General features: G+C 46.4%; 1 protein-coding gene across 4 annotated transcripts in view; it reads left to right on the forward strand.

Annotated features, from left to right (window-relative positions):
* TBX5 (T-box transcription factor 5) overlaps positions 1-17,288 on the forward strand; it is a 44,354-nt gene extending 27,066 nt beyond the window's left edge. For all 4 annotated transcript variants that reach the window (XM_061465791.1, XM_061465792.1, XM_061465789.1 and 1 more), the window contains exons 8-9: positions 7,702-7,928; positions 16,200-17,288. In XM_061465791.1, the coding sequence (XP_061321775.1) occupies positions 7,702-7,928; positions 16,200-16,783 (811 nt within the window). In that variant the 3' untranslated portion in view covers positions 16,784-17,288. The remainder of the gene's footprint in view (positions 1-7,701; positions 7,929-16,199) is intronic.
* Positions 17,289-20,745: the final 3,457 nt, after the last annotated feature.

The following is a 20,745-nucleotide window of genomic DNA, read 5'->3' on the forward strand; positions in this document are numbered from 1 at the left end:
TCAGAGCAGGCCTTGCAGTGGGGTAAAGTAGAAGTAGGTTTAGGTGCTGGTGGAGACTTGGCCTGATGGTTCATCCATTGAATGCCTACCCCTGGAAAAAAGTAGGGACTAAGAGAAAAGAAGGCGAAACAGAAGACATCTTTCAATGCAAGAGTGAGCTCACAGCATGGTCTCGGGTGTCTTGTTGAGGACTCTCCCTCCATCTCTGCTTGCTTCTATGTGCTCTGGCTATCTGGGTAGATGGGGATGTCTTTGCAAGTCCATTTCTCTTCATGGCTTTCTCCTTCACAAAGTCTCTGCATTGGCTTTTCCTGTTTCCCAGAAGAAAAGCTAGTAAGTCTGTTCAGGTAGAAAACTTCATTCAGTAGCAATATTAAGCGTTTCAGAGGCAGATGGTTTCACTTGAAAAGTATAGCCATGAGCTCCAAAGGAGATCCAAGTTCCAGTGAACAGTGATTTCTGATACATGTTAATCTTCTTCCTGCTGCTGTTCTTTCCTGAGACGCACGGGACCCCTTTAGCAGGTTCTTTGACAGGATGAGTGCTGTGGGAGAGCAGGGTTTTCAAAGTTTTCAAGTTTCTGAGCATGAGATCAAGTTTGTGACTTTCTTGGTTAAAAAAAATGAAGAAAAAAGGAGAACACACTAGAGGAAAATGCGTAGAGGGATGCGAGTTATATGGCATCTGTGTCCTGTGCTCCTGCTGCAATTGAAAACATAAAGCAGGTAAAATGAAGTAGTTGTGACACTGGGAATTTTAGGCAAAGTATTCCCTTTGGATCTCTGTGAAAATTCCTTTTGCCTCTGCTTAGAACTTCTGCTGTGCCAAAGGGAATTTGGTGTGGATAGCAAGAGCAAAACATGCAGCAGAAACCCTCAGAGGGTGAAGCTGATGCAGAGAAACAATGAGATCTGCATTGCAGATGCTAGTGTAGGACTTTGCCCTTAAAATGCCCCATGTCAATGCAACTGTACTAATAAACCATAGCTATTGGGTGACCTGGGGGGTTGCATGCAAGTTGTATCTTAAATCTGTGACCTCCACGATGCAGTGGGGAAGAAGTGTTTGTGGGTCTGGGGCTAAAGCACTGTAGAAGAGTAATACTGTTAGAGCATTTAAACAAGTTTTGTTCATCATCTGCAACTCCCGCTGTCTTCAGCAGTTATTATGGGTGCTGAAGAGCTGCTGAAACTCTCAGGCCACTGTTACTGTTTGTTCAAATTAATGCCATTTAGTCTTTGAAGCTTCTCATTGGGAAAGCTTTTGAGAGGGAAGATGATTATGTGAAAGGGTGGGTCTTGGCTCCCTTGAGGGATATCTTGAAACCTTTCAAAGTGAAACACAGACCCAGAACTATCCACTGGACAAAGACAAGTGGCAGTGTAGTTCATTTGACGTTACGTACCCTGCTAACGTTGTGTTTGACTGATAGGTCTGTTTGATGCAAGTAGGTCTCAGTCCACTGCAAATGACCTTTCTCTTCTTGAGTCTTCTCATTGCATCTTTACATTCACGATCATTTCCCATGTTCTGCACTGAAATCTCCCAAGAGCCACATGCTGTCTGAAACATTTTCAGTGTGAGAATTGGAGTTATAACATCTGCTGGAGAGATGATGCTTTCCTCCAGAAATGTCCCCAAGGAAATTTTCCTGGTTAAAGCCCCAGTGGAAACTGTAGGCTTGAATTGTATTCTATAGAATTTGATGGAATTCAGATGAAATCCAAAATAAGGCTCTACAGGCTTCACTGGAGGGTATCCACAGCTCTTTTAAAGGGTGAAAATCAACTCGAGCAACACAGGGTAGCTGCAGTTTCCTCCATTACCTCTTCTTTGAGGGATCTGCCCAGCAGGACCTCATCTGCAGAAGCTTGGCACAGCAGGAAGGGATGATGACGCTGTCTCTGTTGGCCGACATCTATTCTCTGGCTCCTTTTGTGTTCGTCTTAGTCCAACATGAACAGTGGCATTTGTCTGCAGGAATCCAGCTTTTTATCTGCCTGATAATGATAGTCAATATCTCTAGCTGGTTCTTTTCACTGCTGGTTCTTGGGTTTGTTACAGTGATCTCTTCGGGCTGCATTGCTCAGATGAGGCACTGGTTGTTAACGTACCATGCATGCACCCAAACCAGGGTTATTGGATCCCTTCACATTCTGGCAAAAAAGGCCAGGACGTTTGATATGTTGGTGGAGAACACTGCAGTGAACATCTTAATATTCCTCAATAAGCACTTTGACTTGATGTCCAATCTAGAGTATTATTTTCTGTGGGCAGTCCCCATGCAAAGAGAGTTCATTTTTGATCTGAGGGTAAGGCTGAAGGGAGTACTCAGTAGTTTCCCTCATACCAATTCCTTCCTGCTGTAGATTTTATCCGCTTCAAACTCTCCAGTACAAACTCTCTCAAGTGCTCATGAGAATAGTTTGATTTTATTTCAGTATGGTGGAAATAATCTGAAATGAATGCACTTGACAATTGACAATTGTTTTCTGGTTTGTTTCTTTTTCCTGGGTGATGGTGTACTTATTACAGTTACATTTTCTCTTCCTCTTTCTATATCTGTTATGGCTGGCTTCCATTTCTCTCCTACTCTCAAGTCTCAGCAGGAAGGACAACAATTGGTGGCCTGGGAAATATAAACCAAATGCCTTTGAGTTATATTTGCACATCTGGAACTGGAGACTGATTCTGCACCCCTGTATCCACAGGTGCTGGGTGTGTGAAAGGGGACAGGACTTCTAGGACAGCAAACATTTGTCCTTTCGTAGTGAGTGACCAAGGAGCAGTTAATTTTAAGGAGGTTTCTGGCAATTTGGAAAGAGTGGAGAGAATTGCTGCAGTTGGCCACTGATTGATCAGATTTTAGGTTAGGAATTGTCATTGTGAACAAGATCTAGACAGTGCCCAGCCTGGGGGCTTCAAAGGATGCAGCAGCTAACAGTGGGTTAATCCTCTTCCATATCATGCCTCATCTTGACCTCAAACAGATATCAGTGTGCTCCTTGGGACCTGACATTTAATAAGTCTTTTGGAGTCTTGTTACCATGAGCTGCAGCAGCTCTGGAAAGCCTTGGCATATAAGGCTTTGTTGCAGAAATATCAGAAGCATCTTCTACAATAATTTGCTTAGGGTCAGTAGGGGTTGCATGTTTCAGTGCAGAAGCTTCTGGTTATAAACCATGGATCTTCAAAGAGATTTTGAACAAGTTTTTTGGCTGGCAGCTGCATTTACTGTGCGTTGGCTGGTACATTAGGAAACTTCAAGTCTGACATGAAAAGACATTGACAATATTTACTGTCTTGCAGCACACGGATAGGCAAGAAAGTTGACTGGATATCACTCCGTGAAGGTCTATATTTATACTTTTTCACAGTTTTTATCAGTTTGCAGGGGACAACAAGATTTCCAGCTCTGAGATTACAAAACCTTGAATTTGCTCCTTTGGTTTCTCTGCTACATATGAATTTGTGGCATAAGTGATCAGACGGAGCTCTTGAGTGCATCATGGTGACAATGTTATTTGGCCAGGGGGAAGATGTAATGAGAGAAAATGAGACAGAGGTCACTAACTCCACTTGTCAGAGGTCTGATTTGGGTGTAAGTGCTAGGGAAACGCAGGAAAGATTCATTTGGGGTCAGGGTTATTAACTCTAAAGAGGAATGTGTGTGTTTGTAGGAAATGGTTTTGCAGAACCAATGTCCGATCCTACAGGTCTGGGAAACACGTGGCCAGGTGGGAGTCTGGGTTTCATACTGAGTTCCTTTGCTATAGACTTGGAACTCATCCCTGATTGCTTCCCCCAAGGTTTAATGAAAACCCAAGTAATATTCTCTCCTGGTGGCCCTTCAGCTGGAAGCCTGATGGTGCAGAGACTGTACAGCACCTTGTGCAATGCGGCTCCCCCCTTCCTTCCAGTCCCCTTCTGCTATTGTAATACACCAACTACAGTCTGAATATTCATCATTAGCTTCCAACAGACTTTAAATAGACCAACGACAGTTTCCTTCCTTGTAAATTCTTTCCCCTAACCGATTCCTTCTGATTTTACAATTCTTAATGCAAAAAAGGAAAGCCCATTAACACCCCCATGTAAAACTGACATTCTGGCCCAGTCTCTTCCTTGCCGTGTGGACAGTTTCCTATATTGTCTGTGTAAATCCAGCTTTAGCTTTTTTTTTCTTTCCTGCCTTCCTACTTAGCTGCAGTTTTTTTGGATAGCGAAATTTCTGGACACAACAGTCATTTTTGTGCTGGTGGTGGACAAAACCTTTCATTCCATTAAACTGTGGCTGAGGATTGCGACCAGCTATTTTGGGAATAGTGACTTTTAGGTGCTGCAAAAAAAAAACCCACTCCAAAACATTTTAAAAGACAGAAGGACAAATTCAAATGGTTTGTTCGGCCTATGTAGAGTGGGCTCAAGAAACAGTATAAATATTTCAGGATGGCATAAGGGGGCCTATAGGGATGCTGGGGAGGGACTCTTCATTAGGGACTGTAGTGATAGGACAAGGGGTAATGGGTTAAAACTGAAACAGGGGAAGTTTAGATTGGGTATAAGGAGGAAATTCTTTCCTGTTAGGGTGGTGAGGCACTGGAATGGGTTGCCCAGGGAGGTTGTGAATGCTCCATCCCTGGCAGTGTTCAAGGCCAGGTTGGACAAGGCCTTGGGTGCCATGGTTTAGTGTGAGGTGTCTCTGCCCATGACAGGGGGGCTGGAACTGGATAATCTTAAGGTCCTTTCCAACCCTAACTGTTCCATGATTCTATGATGTTGCTTTACAAGGCACCAAAGATATCTCTTTATTAGAGCCCCTATAAGGAAGGAACAGGTAGGAATACAGAGATAACTGCCTTTGTGTACAGAAAAATAGCAAGCTGAAAGAAAGAGAATATTTGAGCTATTTGGTTAGAAAATACTTTCCTTCCTCTCCCTCCTCAAATAGTAGATTTTTTTGGCAAAAATAGCACCCAACATGTTTTGACTGAAATGGAAATATTTCAGTCTGGAGAGAAGTCATTGCGATACCTCCTGGGAACTGCTGTTTGGAAACTTGGTGTCTCCAACCTGCTCCCTCTCCAATGTGACTCCCTGCTCCCACTGTAGCTCCTGCAGAAAACCACAGTTCTCTATGCTTATGGAGGCTTTTGTGTCCCCTGGGAAAAGCAGTCTGAAAGGAATTCGGTCCCCAGTGCACAATGGGAATGTGGGATCCTGACATCACCTATGCTGGCACTCAGGGTGAAAATATTGCTGTTTCAGGCATACAGCTCCTTTATGGAAAGAAAACTTGTATTATCTAAAAAAACCAATCAGGTTGTTATTTTTTCACCCATCTCAGCTCAGAGGAAGTGTTGATTTAGGTGAGAAGTATCTAGGATGAGGATGGCTTCTTAGTGTTCGTGTGGTGCTTCACACAGCGAGGGTCTGATACCTATGGGGTCCCTGTGATCTACTGTGAGAATTTACTGTAAGAAACCCCCATGCAGACCTAATCCCACATCCCCAAGAGACATCCAATTCTTCCCCACTGAAGCAGGGAGAAACTGTGAAAACAATCACTTCTACATCCTCCAGAAAAGCCACTGAGAACATGGTGTGGCATCATGTCATGGTATGTTCCTCCTTCTCTTCCATCACAGCTCAGAGGTACCCACTGAAAGTAATAGTGAGGCTCTGTTGTTTCTTGGGGCAGTTGGTGTCGGTAGTATTAGAGATGAGGAAGAAGGAACCAGTCGATCCATGCAGCATGGAAGGAGAGATGAGGGCAAGGTCCATGTATCATCTCCTTGTGGATTGTCCCCTTAGAAGGGAAACATGGTGGGGGTGCAGCTTTGGGGTGTCGTGCTGGTATTATTTCCATGTGTATTGCTGTGTGAAAGAGCAGGCAGCTCCAGAACATGACGTGGTAGGGCTGGAAAATCCCCTAGAACCTAGAAGGTTTGAAGGCCATAGGAGTTTTGAAGGCCACAGCTATTGACCTTCCTGAAAAGCCACCAAAGATGCCCTCCAGCAGCAAGAGCTACTAGGGTGGAAATGTTGGTGTGGGGTGTCCACAGGCAAAGAGGTCCTTTGAAGCCCACCACATACCCTGGCATCCATCACTGTCTTGTGTGTCTGAGGGATAAATCTGTTTTCTCCCAGTCCATCTCTCTCTTGTTCTTGTGCACAGTTTAGACTTCAGGAGAAAAAGATGCCTCTTCAGCCCGTCCAAGTGGGTGGAAAGCCATGCTCCCATGGGGAGGAGCTGCTGTGCTTCCAGGGGAAGAAACCCCACCTTTGGAATGGGTTCTCTTTGGCAAGCCACCAGTGGCTGGGGTTTGGAAAGCTTTTGTGGCACAAGGAGAGAGACATTTACTTGGGTTTGAGCTCCTGGGTGAGTTTCCCCTCCATTACAGCCCGGTTGCTGATGTTTCTGGCAGCCACCACAGGAGGGGTTTGGATGGAAGCTCCCTGCTGTTGAGTAGGTTTATGTAAATGCTATTGCTAAACTTTGTATATAAGCTCTGAGTTCCTACAGTGATAGGTCCTCTCTAAAGGGTTTGATTGGAGATTCAGGGCTCCTCCCTCACACGGAAGGTGAGCCTGTTGGTGGGATTTAAGGATCTGTCCTTGCTTCAGCAGAATGATTTTGGGCAGACGAGTAGAGTACTTCAAAGGCAGCTTGGTTTGATTGTTATAGCCTTGAAGAAGAAAGCTTGCATTGGAATCTTGGTACTGGGTCATGGCTGCTCTAGGCCTGGTGGTACTTCGTGAGGTGCTGCTGTACTACCTGGTCTTTAGGTATTTTAGCAAGTGCTTGTCTCAGGGAGCTCCCAGCAGTCTTGGAGGCAGCTCAGGGGGAGGCTTGCACCTTTGCTGAAGGCTCTGAGACCTTTTTGAGCTTCACTTCTCTCTCCTGCAGAGCAGGAATAGTCTTGTCTGGCCACGTTTCTGATGTGCTTGGAGAAATGTCTCCAAAACACACTATAGGGTCTTGCAGGAGAGGGGATTTCCAGCCAGTGTTGGCAAAGCATCCCTGCTTCAAACCAGATTTCGGAGCAAGGGAATGAACCAGACTTTCCATTAGTGCTCCCCCTCGTAGCTCTGGCTCCGCTGAGGTGTGTGGCTCTGGTGTGCAGCAGGACTTGCTGATTTATTCCTTTCTCTTTCCTAAGTGCTCTGAATTGGAGCTTGTTTTCTGCTCCAGGGATCCCCCATCCAGGACAACCAGCCTGGCAGACCCTGGGGAAATAAACAGGGACAAATACCATAAGGGGGAATAAGTAGACTTAAATATTTAATCCATCTCCAAGACAGCTTGGCAGAAACGTGGTTTTTATGTGCACACGTGCACATCCACATATACAATACAAACAGTATGTATTTTATAAGTGCTACTAAAATATGTAAATATAAATCTTGTGTATTTTGCTGTGACTGCATGTATCTGTTGTATGTAGAGATGTAAAAGGCAATTGTGGTGGAAGAGCCACAAATCTAAAGGGAAAGATACTGAAAGGAAAGTGAAATAGAAGAGTGCGGCATGGATGAAGTGTGACTGGGCTGCAGCCTCCTGGGAGGGATGTCTCTGCCTGAGAGTCTGAACAAACATCATGACGCTAATGTGCTGCCTTTCTTTATTAATCCATTTATTTATGATCTATTTACTAATTGACTTTCTGATATTTTGTTTGTCTGTTTCTTTGCTTTTAGTAAAGAGTACCCGGTTGTTCCCAGGAGCACAGTGAGACAAAAAGTGTCCTCGAATCACAGCCCCTTCAGTGGTGAGACCAGGGTCCTTTCTGCCTCCTCCAATCTGGGCTCCCAGTACCAGTGCGAGAATGGGGTGTCGAGCACCTCCCAGGACCTGCTCCCGCCTGCCAACCCCTACCCGATCTCCCAGGAGCACAGCCAGATCTACCACTGCACCAAGAGAAAAGGTCAGACCTTGGCTGCTCCCCAGTCGGTGCTTTCCTCTTCCTAACATGACTCTCAGCGTTGTTTTCTCATGTTTCCCATGGACAGCCCCAGCCTGCTTTATGGTGACACATGAGGATAAGCAAGGGATGAGGGCTGTGCAGGTCCCCCAGGCTGGGCTGGGAAACTCCTCTCATTGTAGCCTAAATCCCCATCTGTGCTGCTGGGCTGGGAGCTGGCTGTTTGGAGGGGTGGCAGTGCCTTTCCCCCACATTGAATCCACATTCAGTAAGATAGCTGGTGCCGGAGATAAAGATGACTTATCTGCCTCCATAGCCCCTCAGACAGGGTTAATCTCCAAGTGGAGATACCTTGACAGCTTGGCTTTTGCACAGTTTTCAACTGAGAGTCTCGCAGTTGGGAGACAGTTGTCTGTAGAAAGCAATTCCACTTAAATGCTCGGTCTAATGAACGGTGCATGGGATTGACAATCATGATATCCATGCTCGTTCCCCTCTGGTGTGACTGACCTGCTTTGACAGAGCTTGAGGGATTAAACTGTGAGGGCTTTACACTGACTGCTCAGCTCGTCCTGGCGTGAAGAGCCCCATGCTATCCATGGGATAATTGTTCTCATGTAGGAGCGAGCAGTTTGTGGTCTTTCCTTTCCTCTCCTAAAGTAATGCAAATGCTTAGATGCAAACACACTTGCAGGACTGAGATAGCAAAAGCCTTAGATCAAGCTGTACCCCAACCACTCAGAAGAATATAGGGAGTTTCCAAGGTTGAATGCAACCCCATGGGGTGGACAGGAGATGGCTACAGCCTATCCTAGTTCCCCTTTATCAGGATTTAGTCTACGTGGCACAGGAAAAGCTAGCAGGAGTCAACATGCACTGTGGCATTTGAATGCACCAAGAATTTCTCCAGCCTGGTAGCCTGTCCCCACAGCAGATCCCTTCCTGCTTCCCTGCACGGTCCTATCAGTCAGCCACATGTCATTATTTTTAGTAACATAACCCCTGGGGCACTGGGATGTGCAGTGTAGACACACGGGCTAAGGTAGTGGATGCTGGGAAGTGCTGGCAGATGAGGCAGGAGGGCAGTGGAAATCTCTCTCCCATCCTTGGTGAATCCCCTGGATGTTGTGACCTGTGTGTTGTGTACAAATATAAATGCAAAAAAATTGAGAAATCTTCATATTTTCCTGAGATTGAGCTAAACAGTGATGAATGGAGGCCTCGTTTTCTGACCCCCCCTCAGCTGACCAGGCAACCCATGTGCTCCTATGGAATATAGCAAAGCTGTGGTTGGAAATGGTGATGCTAGACATCATCATTTTGTTTGGTGGGGAAAAAGATTTGCAGTGGCTTCCCAGTGTCCCCTAAGGTCAGAGATGGGGTAAGTAGCCCTTGCTGAGGAGCTCTGACACAACTGGGTTGCTGCAATGCCCCATTGTTGGTGATGAAAAGGCAGATCCCATTCGCCCTTGGTGTCCCTCAGCCTGTGATCCATCCTTGGTGCTCCTTTGCCCTGGGATCTGAGTTTTCCCCGCTCCTCTTCCCCTCTGCAAAACCTAACCAAAACAAGCTGGCCCAAATGACAACAAACCCTTTGGACAATCTCTGACTGCTGCATGTCCCTGCACCGCAGAGCAATTCATCATTCCCCTCCACATTGTAACGTGATAAGGAATCAACAGAGGTTTCCTTCCAGTTTTGGGATTCCCACTAAGTGGTGTCTCCATGGGTGGTTTCCCTCAATCCCCCAATTATCTCACTTCCTCTTATTGTCACAAAAGAGACGACTATCTGCCCTGTAAGAAGCTCCCTGGCCCCTTTTTGGCCTGCGTGGCCCTTGCGAAAGTGCAGGAGAACTGGCAAAGGGATTCCTTGTCTGTATGGCCGATGGCCCCTCATTATCTCTCCAATGGCTTGAGTGGCACAAGCAGTTAAGGGCCTTTTATCAAAGCCGCCAAATGCTTTAATCAAAGAGAAACAGTGTCCTGTCCGATACCACCGACTTCTTCCGTGAAGCTGGATGTCTCACTCTGCTTTCCTCCCTGTGCCTTTTTCCCCCCTTCCCATGCATCCAGCAAATCGAAAACAGCCACCCGGGCTTAAAGAAAAGAAACACAAAGTTAATGGGAAACAGAGAGCCAACGTAAGCTGCCAAGCAGCTCTTTGCAAAGTGAAATTAATTAAAAAAGGAGGAAAAAAGAGAAGTCACTAGAGATGAGAAATTCTGTGCAGATAAATCGGAACGTGATCCAACGTATCCTCTCAAACTCAGACTGAGCGTGGCACTTTCTTCTAGCATTGAGCAAGGGTCTTCATTGAACTTGGGGAAAATAACCTTGCCTATAATGTTCTTCTTTTTCTTCCTTTTCCAGCCTCTCCTTCCTAAGTGTAATATCAAGTTTTCCTTCAGAGTTCTCGTGCTTTCCTACTTTTCTGCATAACTTTCACCAAGCGTCACCATCTAAGAAAAAGTGAAAGCAAGAGTACGTTCACTCCTAATGCACCTCTGTCTGTTTTCTGGACTGGAAGCTTTATTGATTGCATTGGATCATCAAGTCCCCAAACACTGACTCCTCTTCAGTCAGTTTAGGATTTATCTCAAATGGCTTATTTCCTTTTTGCAAGGCTGTAGGGATGGAGAAGTGCTTGCAGGGGCAGAGGGCAATTCAGCTGGATTTGAGACCAGCTGGTGTCTGTATCTGCTGTAGCAAATACCATTTCCAAGATAGTGTCTCAGATACGGCTCCTTCCAGCTTTGACATCTCATGATGTTTCTCTGTATCCTTTTCAATCAGCAGGTCAAGTCTTGGTTTCAGCTCAGTTAAGAATAGGTCTCTATTCAAGTAACTTGAAGTCACCTTTTTCAGCTTCTACTTCCTTGGTGACCTAAGACAAAGCTTTAGCTCTGTGGTTGACAGTGTTGTTCTTAGCTGTCAAGTGAAGATGGATTCACTCTGGAGATCTGATATGGAGTTACATTAGGGGAGAGCAGCTGGGCTGCGAGGGGGTGTTATCTCTGAAGGCTCCTCTGTTTCAGGGAGGTGATGTTCTTCTGGGTTAGGAAGGCAGGAAGGACACAGCCCAGAGCTCTGAATCTGGCAATTCCTGCTGCCCAGGTGGGAGTGTGGGGTTGTAACATTGGGAATAACCCCAGCATGGTGCAATGGGGTAGCTGCTCCAGGGACCTTCTGAACATGATGGATCCTGGGGAATGGAGGTCCTCAAGGCAAGAATCATCCTGCATTGTATCCCGGCTCCACACTGAGATTTCTCATGACATTTCACAAGGTTGCTGGTCTTGAGAGGATGGATTAACTCCAACCCTGGATCCTACCAGGGAGTGGTCTCAGTTCTTGATGTGGATTTTTAGGCTGCAACAAAGACCAGTTAGAGGTTTGCTTTTTTTCCTACTTGTTCTCCACCTCTCCCTCTCTCATTGTTGTGCTTGGAGAAGCCCAAAAGGACTTACCAGCAGGCAGCTTGCTTTTCTGTCTTTCATTTTAGCCCCACGTCCCAATTAAGGCACTGGGGCTTGTTTTCCCTTGTGTTATCCGCTCCCTCAGATTTCCTGTGAACTAAAAAGCCATCCCTTCAAACCTCTGCTCCCTCCCAGCCTTACACAATCTCAACCACTTGGCAGACTTCTGGGATGCTTGTGATGCTGAGCAGGAGGCGACTGGATCAGCCTCTCCCTGGGGAGGTTATAAAAGTTGTCATGTTGGCACTGTTCTTGAGGGAGAAGAGGGATGTGGCAGAACCCACCGGCTCCAACCAGTGAGGACCGTATCCTTCAGCCACCTAGCTTGGACATGACCATGGGGGAGAATGTATCTTTCATCTCCTTCCTGGTCTGATGAGGTTGGTGGAGATACAGCAATGCCTTTCCCCATTCTCCTCAAGAGCCCGCACTGTCAAGGTGGATAGACCTCTTTGTTGACTGTACTCATTTCTTCCTCATCCCACCCAGCTTTTGCTTCATTCAAAGAACCCGTAAGGCAAAAGTCAGGTATGGGATCTCTTTTTGGAGGACATGCTGCTTGTCCTGCTGATGTTAAGAGATGCAATGAGTTGGCCAAGGCTTGAGCTATGCTATAGCTGGAGGTGTTTGCTGCTTGGGTAGATGCAGTGGAACCCAGAGCAAGGTAGCTGCTGGGACACCAAGGGTTGAAGAAGAGCCTGCCTGCATGGTGGGGAAATACCTGGGGACTGGTGTGCCCTCAGCTCTTGCTGTGCAGCCATGTTGCTTGTGGCACTCTAGTTTCAATGGCTTCATTTCAATGGCTTCATCCCATTCTCCCATCAGGAGGTGCCTCCTGTGCCTCTGCAGGCAGTGCTGGCAACTTACTGCCTCCCTGGAAGAGGTTCCAGCTTTTGGTGTTGGATTGTCTCTACCCCACAACCCATTCTGTTGTGTTTCCCTGCAATGTAATGCAGACATATCACAAACTGTGTGATTGCTGAAATAACCAGGGTGTCTTAGGTTTCATGTCTGATGATGTAAGACTCATTTGCCCTCTAGGGATGTTAATTTGGGTTGAATCTGCATTTTCCATGTCTTCTTTGACAGCCCTCGTCAGTTTTGCATGCTTGTATTGGCTATTCAGGCTCATGTTAGTTTCATACTAGAAACCAGACAAGATAAACCAACAATGTCAGTGATAATCACCCATTGTGTCTCCCTCACAAAGTGGGGATGAAACTACTGTCATGCACTGGAAGTGTGGGTGAACTTTAAAAACCAAACCAGTTTGGTTCCATTCTTCATTGTCTTCTGTCCCGGGGAGCTGATTGTCGTGAATTGGAAAGGGAGCTCTTTCGATTTACACCAGGGGAAGAGGTGGGCCCAGTGCACCCCCTAGTCCCAAGATTTTACATGTTTGCATTTCTTTTTGGATGGAATTGGGAAAATTCCATTTAAAAAGCCATTTGTGTGGTATTTACAACCCAGCTGGAAGTAGTAAATACCGGAAATCTTGGAACTGCTTATCCTCTCGCTCAAGCTCCTTCATTAGATAGATCATCAAATTCCTTGTGAGAGCGCCAGTTTCCACCCCATTCTGCAGGCTCCGTTTTCCTTGGATCCACTTTGGAGCAGCTTCTCCCAAGTGCTGGCAGCTCCTCCTGCTTGGCAGAACCTTTTGCTTTCTGAGGCTTGCGCAGTATCGAGGGACTGGTCACAAGAGCTGATTGCCACCCTTGGCTTTCAAGAATAGCAACAAAAGGAGAGGGTGGTCAGCATGCCCCAGAAGTGCCCAGCACCTCTGAGGGCTCAGTGGCGACAGGAAAAGGATAATGAAGTGCTATCAGTGAATCAACATCAGGAATCAAACCCAGAGCAGACCAGTTATCTCCTACGTCCTGCTCACATTGATGCCGAGGAGGCGAGAGGATCTTCAGGGGGAGGATTATGGCCTTGGCACAGACTGTTCAGGCTCCAGAGCAGGTGGGAATGAATTTAAACAGCAGCCGCCAGCATTGTGAGAGAGCTCTGTTTGACTTGTTCTCCTTTTGCCACCCTCTTCCTTGCATATGTCCCCCTTCCACTCCCAGATCTGTTCCATATACCATAGGGAGGCACTTTGCCTGCTGTGTGCTGACTCTGGTCTCCTCTGCAAGGAGTGGTGGGACAATGTCAGATCAGACTTTGTATTTTCAGAGAGCTTGGACCAGTGTAAATGCATCTGCTGGCACCAGCTGAGCTTCTCTGGTCTGTATCATCCCATGCGATGATGGAGGTGGACTGTTCTCCTCCTTATCCAGCACTCTGAAGTTATGTAGATGGGAAATTCATCAGAAAGAGGGGCAAGAGGGCAGACAGAAGCTGTTAGGATAGACTGTAATCCTTCATTAGTGACTGTCACTTTGGAGATGGGTACGGTGTCCTTACACATTTTACAGCTTGGAGCTGATGATACCCTTTCCTGATGCAACATCAGTGGGGTTGGATCCAGAGAGGCCAACAAAGCCATCACAACAACTTATGGAAGACGAGAGAGCACCTACAGGGTTTCCACTGCAATTTGGGTTGGGTTTGGTTTTGTCCCTTCACCTGCAATGAATCCTGGAAGCGTATCCATAATGTTGTGGCTCTGGCTGGGCTGGGGCCGGCAGCGGGATGTCTGGGCTCAATGGAAAAATCAGCAACCTGAGGTTGTAAGTCAGGCGCAGTTTTACACAACCAAAAACCAGAGTTTGACCGCTTTGTGTTGTGTATTAAAAAAAAAAGAAATAAAATAAACAGTCAAACCCCAAGCCAATGATGTCTGATGCCAGAGGAGTAATGCGGTTTAATGCTGAAAACTTTATTAGCAGAACAATGCTTCGTTTTACAAGACATTGTTTTTCCACCCTAGTGTTCTTATTACTCAGTGGTGGGACAGGGATCCAAAACTTTGAGGCTGTCTGTAAAAGCATGGGCTCAGACTATTCTTCCAGATGTACCTCCTGTGATGGATAGACCCGTGTTCAGAAGGGAGCTTAGACCTGCTCTTCCAGCTTTCAGGGGATAACATCCTCTCCATCTCTCCTATATAAAATGACCCTGATGAAGGAGAGTGATACAATTCTGCACCTATCTGCTTGCTGTTCCAGCTGTTTTAAAGATATTACTGCATTGCTCACTTATCCCATCCTACTTTCTGTCCCAATTTAAGCGAAGGCAGAGGAGGGAGATAAGTTGATTATCGAGGCTCTGTGTTGCTGGGACAAAGGAGCCAGGTTTTGCTGTTGTCAGGAAGAAAGCATGAAATGGGACTGTGCTTTTCCAGCTCAATTTATGTCTATTACAAAGCCAAAGGACATCAAGGAGAAGGTCCCTATGGTGTGTACCTCGGTACCTGATGTTTTCTGGGGTGGTTGGGTCAAGAAGACTGCGGCAGCAGTTGCTCCAGCTGGGCTTGGCAGACACCTGAGAGGGAATAATGGATTATTTTACAAGCAGAGTAGGTTCAGCTTCCAGGAGGAAGCACATGGCTGTATCTAGCAATAAGTATGTTGACAAGAAGCAAGAGGTGCTCACACTGCCCATCTGCATCTCCTAAAGGTGAGACATGAGCACTTGCCTCGGAGCAGCCCAGCACCCATGTACGTGTGGTTTTGCAAGTGTTTCTTAGGAGAAGGATGCTTCCAGTCTTTTTTGTAGAGCTGGTTTGGGGTTTTTTTTTCTTCCCTTTGTATTTTCAGGGTGGAAAAAAATTGCAGCTCAAAACGTGTTGGTTGAGAAAATGCAGAAAGGGTCGTTTCATGTGGCTGTCTTTCAGTTTCCCCCCCATGGAAAGGGTGCAGCCAGTAGGGCTCCAAGTGAAGCGGGACGGATGTGTTTCTGCCTGCGCCAGAAATCTTGTCCTTGAAGCAGCAGCAAAGTTAATCTGGGTCGGAAGAAGCTCCCCTCTGCCTCACTGTCCTTAAAATCTCTTGGTGAAATGCTTGCCCTTGGGAACTTTGCCATCCATTCCAGCAAAGCTGGATTTCATTTGATGACCCTGCGAATGAATAAATAAGGGCATATTCATTTATTCATTTTGCTTCACCCTAGAGATTTCACCTAAATTGTTTATCTCCTTCCCTCTTTTGGCCCTCGATGCTGCAGGAAACAAAGGGCTCGGCAAGCTGTGCCTTGTTGCTTCTAGCTGTGAAATTTACTTTTCTTTGCTGTTACACTTGGCTCCCTGCATGGGATTTGTGTGCCCAGCCCTCCTTGGCACAGCTTAAGAATGGGGCTGTAAAACTCCAAATCTGATTGTCTCAACTGTGCCATCGCTGATGCTCTCCCAGGGGGGATTTTTATTGTGATCTCTATTCCTCTCTCATTTATTGTGAAAATAATAATTGAAAAGGCTTTTAGTTAGCAACATCCGCTCTGAGCATCTCAGTTGGGAGTGGGGACCTCGGTTAGGTGCACTGTGTCCACAGGCGGATGTTGTACCTCTGGTCAAAGTGCTGCAGCAGAAGGGAGACGAAAGAGCTCAGGGGGGTGTACAAGGTATCATCAAGCAAGCTAAGCCTCGGGATCCCTCCAGTATCTTATTGCCTTGATTTTCCTCCCAGAGCTCCTAGTTAATCCCTTCCCCACTCAGTGCAAGACTTGATTTCAGCAGGATTGATTCAGGTGGATTCCAAAGAAGGGATCTGTATTTACACAGCCATAATTGAAAGACATGTTTGGATCAGCTCTGAGCAGGCTGTGTCCTTGGTAAAATGAGGACTGTGGAGAGGGAGGCTCAGCTGAGGGCATCGTATTGTTGTTCGCTACCAGGAGTTTTTATCTCCCAACAGATGAGGAATGTTCCACCACCGAGCATCCCTACAAGAAGCCCTACATGGAAACTTCTCCAGCAGATGAGGATCCTTTCTACAGGTCCAGTTACCCCCAGCAGCAGGGACTGAACACTTCATACAGGACTGAATCAGCCCAGCGCCAAGCATGTATGTATGCCAGCTCCGCTCCCCCCACGGACCCCGTACCCAGCTTGGAGGACATCAGCTGTAACACGTGGCCCAGCGTGCCATCCTACAGCAGTTGCACAGTGTCTGCCATGCAGCCCATGGACAGGTTACCCTACCAACATTTCTCTGCCCACTTCACCTCGGGGCCACTGATGCCCCGGCTCAGCAGCGTGGCCAACCATACCTCCCCCCAAATAGGAGATACCCATAGCATGTTTCAGCACCAAACCTCTGTTTCTCACCAACCCATCGTGCGGCAGTGCGGACCTCAAACTGGCATCCAGTCCCCCCCCAGCAGCTTACAGCCCGCAGAGTTCCTGTATTCCCATGGCGTGCCTCGAACCCTTTCTCCCCACCAATACCACTCGGTGCATGGTGTGGGAATGGTGCCAGAGTGGAGCGAGAACAGCTAACAAGGGGGTCAGGAAAGTGCAAGAGCATTAACCATGGAAAAAAAGCAAACAAGAAAAGGAAAATGGGAAAAGGAAAAAGAAAACAACCCCCAAAACCCTGTTGATAATAAAAAGGAGAGTATTTTGCAAGACTCCTTTAACTGAATGTTCACCGATAGCACTCGAGAGGGACGGACACTGATTGAAGCCACAGATGAAACAGCCATTTCGGTGTGACTTACCCCCCTCCTCCATCCCTTTTTCTTTCGTTTCAAAGGAAAACCCAACAGGTTGGCACACGTCCCCCCCTGCCACCATCCCCACCCAGTTTGTGTTGCTGCCACCACCAGCTCTGTGCCCCTATCCCCTTCCCTGCCCTCCTGCTCTTTTTGTTCTCCAAGGGACACCAAACTCCTGCTGCCTTTCTCAACACGATCAGAATGCTTGAACGAAAACAACTAGGATGTTACTTTTATTTTGTGGTGTTGATGTTGACAATGTTATATAATAAATAATAATATATATATTTTTTCTTTCAATTTTCTCAAAAAAAAAAAAAGGAGGAAAAAAAAAAAACAAAACACCATCCCTTTTTAACCAAGGGTGGATTTTGGAGTGGTGTTTCTTTATTCTTTTTCTGTTTTTTAAAATCAGTATTATCGTTGTTACTTTTTGACAGGAAAAAGGTATTATAAACCCACAAATAAACAAAGCAGGTACCTACCTCGCCCAGGTGTTGTACCACGAGTGGGATCCCTCCCCGCGGGTTGCTGTGTTTCCTTATGAATGCCTCAAACACATCTCTGCAGGAACCAGCCCCGTAAACTCATCTCCTTTCCCACTTGTGTGTAATGCTCTCTCTCTTCTTTCCTTCCTTCCCATCTCCTGGTCTCTCCCGGTCCATCAGCCGCCTCTGATGGAGAAACATCCACGGCTTGTCTCCTGCTGGATTTTACCAGCATGTGGAAAGCAAGGCTCTGAGCCAGCTGCAACGATGGGAAAGGGGAGGGAGAGGATGCAGGCAGCGAAGGGAAGAAGTTTGCTCATGAAAATGCTGATGATGCTTGTTTGCAATCCCGGACTTTCATTTTATGGTGTGTTCTTTTCCTTCCTCTCCTAAAGAAAACGCGATACTGGTCTGGGTATGTGAAGTGAATTATTCAGTAAATGTGTTTAAAAAGGAGCAGAAAACAGTCATGAAGTGCTGGGAGTGGGGGAGGCAAGAAGAGAAGCAACAGCAAATGTGTGTAAGTAAACATGTCTACTGCAGAGTGTTTCAGGTGTAAGAATTCCTGGTGCTATTTATTTATACATGGGAGCTCGAAGAACTCGGTCTGTCACAACACAGCTGATTCAAAGGGGTTACAGTTCTGATTGAAATGGAAGTTTGCTTTCTTCTCTTTCTCTTTTTTCCTCTCCAAGCTGTGCACACTCTATATGATTTACATATATTTTTAATTAAAAGTAATTCTAATGAACAGAAGAGGTATATCCATGTGTCAGCAACTGAGAACGCGGGTGGGAACGTGTGGGAACGCCGCTATGTGCTGGGGAGGGATTGTAGACAGGTATCCAAAGCCATGTAGCTAAGGAGAAAGCAATGGTCCCTACCTAGCTGTGCTTTCATACTCTTGTGTGCCAATTTGTGTCTAATAAATACCAAATGCACTCAACAGCGAGGGACCTGCCCACGTAGTTTTAATTTCTTTATGTTTTGAGGTGGTCTTTTTTAGTTCTTTTTGCTTGATACCCATACATTTGATTTCTTATCTGTTTATGATGTACTGCAGGAGGTGCAGCATCCCAGCTGTCAAGCAGTGATGGGTTGAACTTGAGCCTGCTGTGTCTAGGGGTGGGTGTTTGTCCACTACAGAACTGCCTGGGTACCCCAGGTCCTTCCCACCTGACTCACCCCAAGGGATATGCTCTCCTTGGGGTTACTTTCCCATCAAGGCAGATTTAGAAGCAACCATAGGAATCCAGGTGGGTGGCATCAGGAAGCCCTTGTGGAGGCTGAGCTACCTCTCATTCCCATACAGGGGTTGTTGGGGGATGCCTGGCCCTGGGGAAGTGTAAGGCTGTGTCACAGCCTTGACAAAGGAGGGGAGGATGCTGGATGCTACATGGATTGGAAACAAGATGGGAAAGTCATCTTCAGAGAAATAAAGAGATTGCATCCAGCCAAAAGGTCTCCTTGGTGAGCCATGGCCGCCCTAAGAAGTGGAGGGTGGGAATGAGCTGAGGAGGTGTCCCCAGCCTGTCCCCCCAGCAGCAGCCCATCTGGCTGTGGCAGCAGCACTGCAGTGCGTGGCTTTGCACCACCTTCAAAGGTGATGCTCCCACCTTGCTGTCCTGTGGCAGGCAGGACCTGGGAGATGATGTCTGCTGGGAATATCCCAGTGCTGGCTACAGCACAGCTTTCATCACTCAGCTGTCTCTGATTTTACTGTCTTCTGCTTGCAACAACTGGGTTTAATAAATGTTGGGTTAGACAGAGTCAATATGATGCTGTGCTACCCTAGGAGCTCACTCTGGGTATCGGCTACGTTTGCCAGCAGAAGGAGACATAGACATCTTGCAACCCTTCTGCGGGCATGGCTGGGACCTCAAGTTATACCCTGGGCTGTTTGTCTTCATGGAGACACTGCCAGGGAATTACTCAAGCATTGCATTGCTCAGTAAATCACATGCTGTCTCTCCCGAATATGCAGCTGGCCGAGATGAATGAATGAGTAAATTGCATTTGGAGTTAAGGAATAAAAATGACACTGTATTGAGCTGTCAATTGCATTGTACTTCCCAGGCCCTGTTATCCCAGTGCTGATCATGTAATCATCTTATCACTATATGGTCATTTACATATAATTAAATGGCCAATGGTTACTCTGGAAGTAAAGAGGTCTTACCAGAAATGTGTGTCATGCATCTTAAAGGGTATTAAGGAAACTAAATTCACATGTTTAATCACTGCTCAAGCTTTGGAAGGCCTCAAGTTTTCAACTTGACTGATTTCCTCACATAATTCTTTTGTCTCTTCAGGGAAATGCTGAGGCTCTTTGGTGGAGCTTGTGATGCCCTGATGGGCTCTGATGGCTGGGTTTTGGCTGCTGAAAAGCCAGGTAGAACCCCATGGCATGTGGAGCCATGATGGCATAAGGAGCAAGGAGGCCATCAGTGGCAGGAGGATGGACCTGTCATTAGCAAAATCTGGGATGCAGGAAAAGATGGATGGGAAGATGTTATATAGCCTTCTCCTCGGAGAGTTTGTTACTGGCTACTGCTTCAGTATGGCATTCCTGGTCTTTAGTCTTGATGGAGCCCAGTTGTACCATATAAGCACAGCCTGCTCTTTCAATTAGATGAGCAGGACTGTGAGGAATCAGATAGGATGTGAAAGAAAAAGTGACTTGTTCAAAGGCCCATGGTAAATCCCAGCCTAGATGTGAACATGCCTGGCCTATGTTGAACCTTGAGAAACAGCTTGTACTTGTTCCTAGCTGGTGCAAAACAATACTGGGAGCTGTTAAGCAGGGTGTTCTCTCCCTTTGGTTGTGATTTTCTGTTACAAACAGGCTGAAGTGATTTTCTTTATTCTTACTGACTTTATTCTTACTTCTTATTCTTACTTCTTTATTCTTGACTTTATTCTTCTTTCCTTTATTCTTATTTCCTTTATTCTTACTGATTTATTCCTTAACAGAGTATGATAACGATGATGATGATAATTAAAAGAAACAAAAAAGTAGGGAAAAACAGGTAGGAATTACTGTAATTGAAAGAACTGGACAAAAGAGGTTACAAAATCCACCCTATTCAGAGCTAAATTCATCCATAAGAGGTCTCGAAACCTGAGGAAGACCATCCAAGCATGGTAAAAGGAATGGAGCATGGCCACTTCTTGCCTCCAAGTCCCAGGAGCCATAAAACAATCCTCAGCACTGCCTGGTGGCTTCCCATAAACACCACTGAGGGTGCTGAGAACG

Source organism: Pezoporus flaviventris, unplaced genomic scaffold (assembly GCF_033815535.1).
Source record: "Pezoporus flaviventris isolate CSIRO_AGI_PZ_B2104156 unplaced genomic scaffold, CSIRO_AGI_Pfla_v1 ptg000041l, whole genome shotgun sequence".
NCBI classification, from domain to species: Eukaryota; Metazoa; Chordata; class Aves; order Psittaciformes; family Psittacidae; genus Pezoporus; species Pezoporus flaviventris.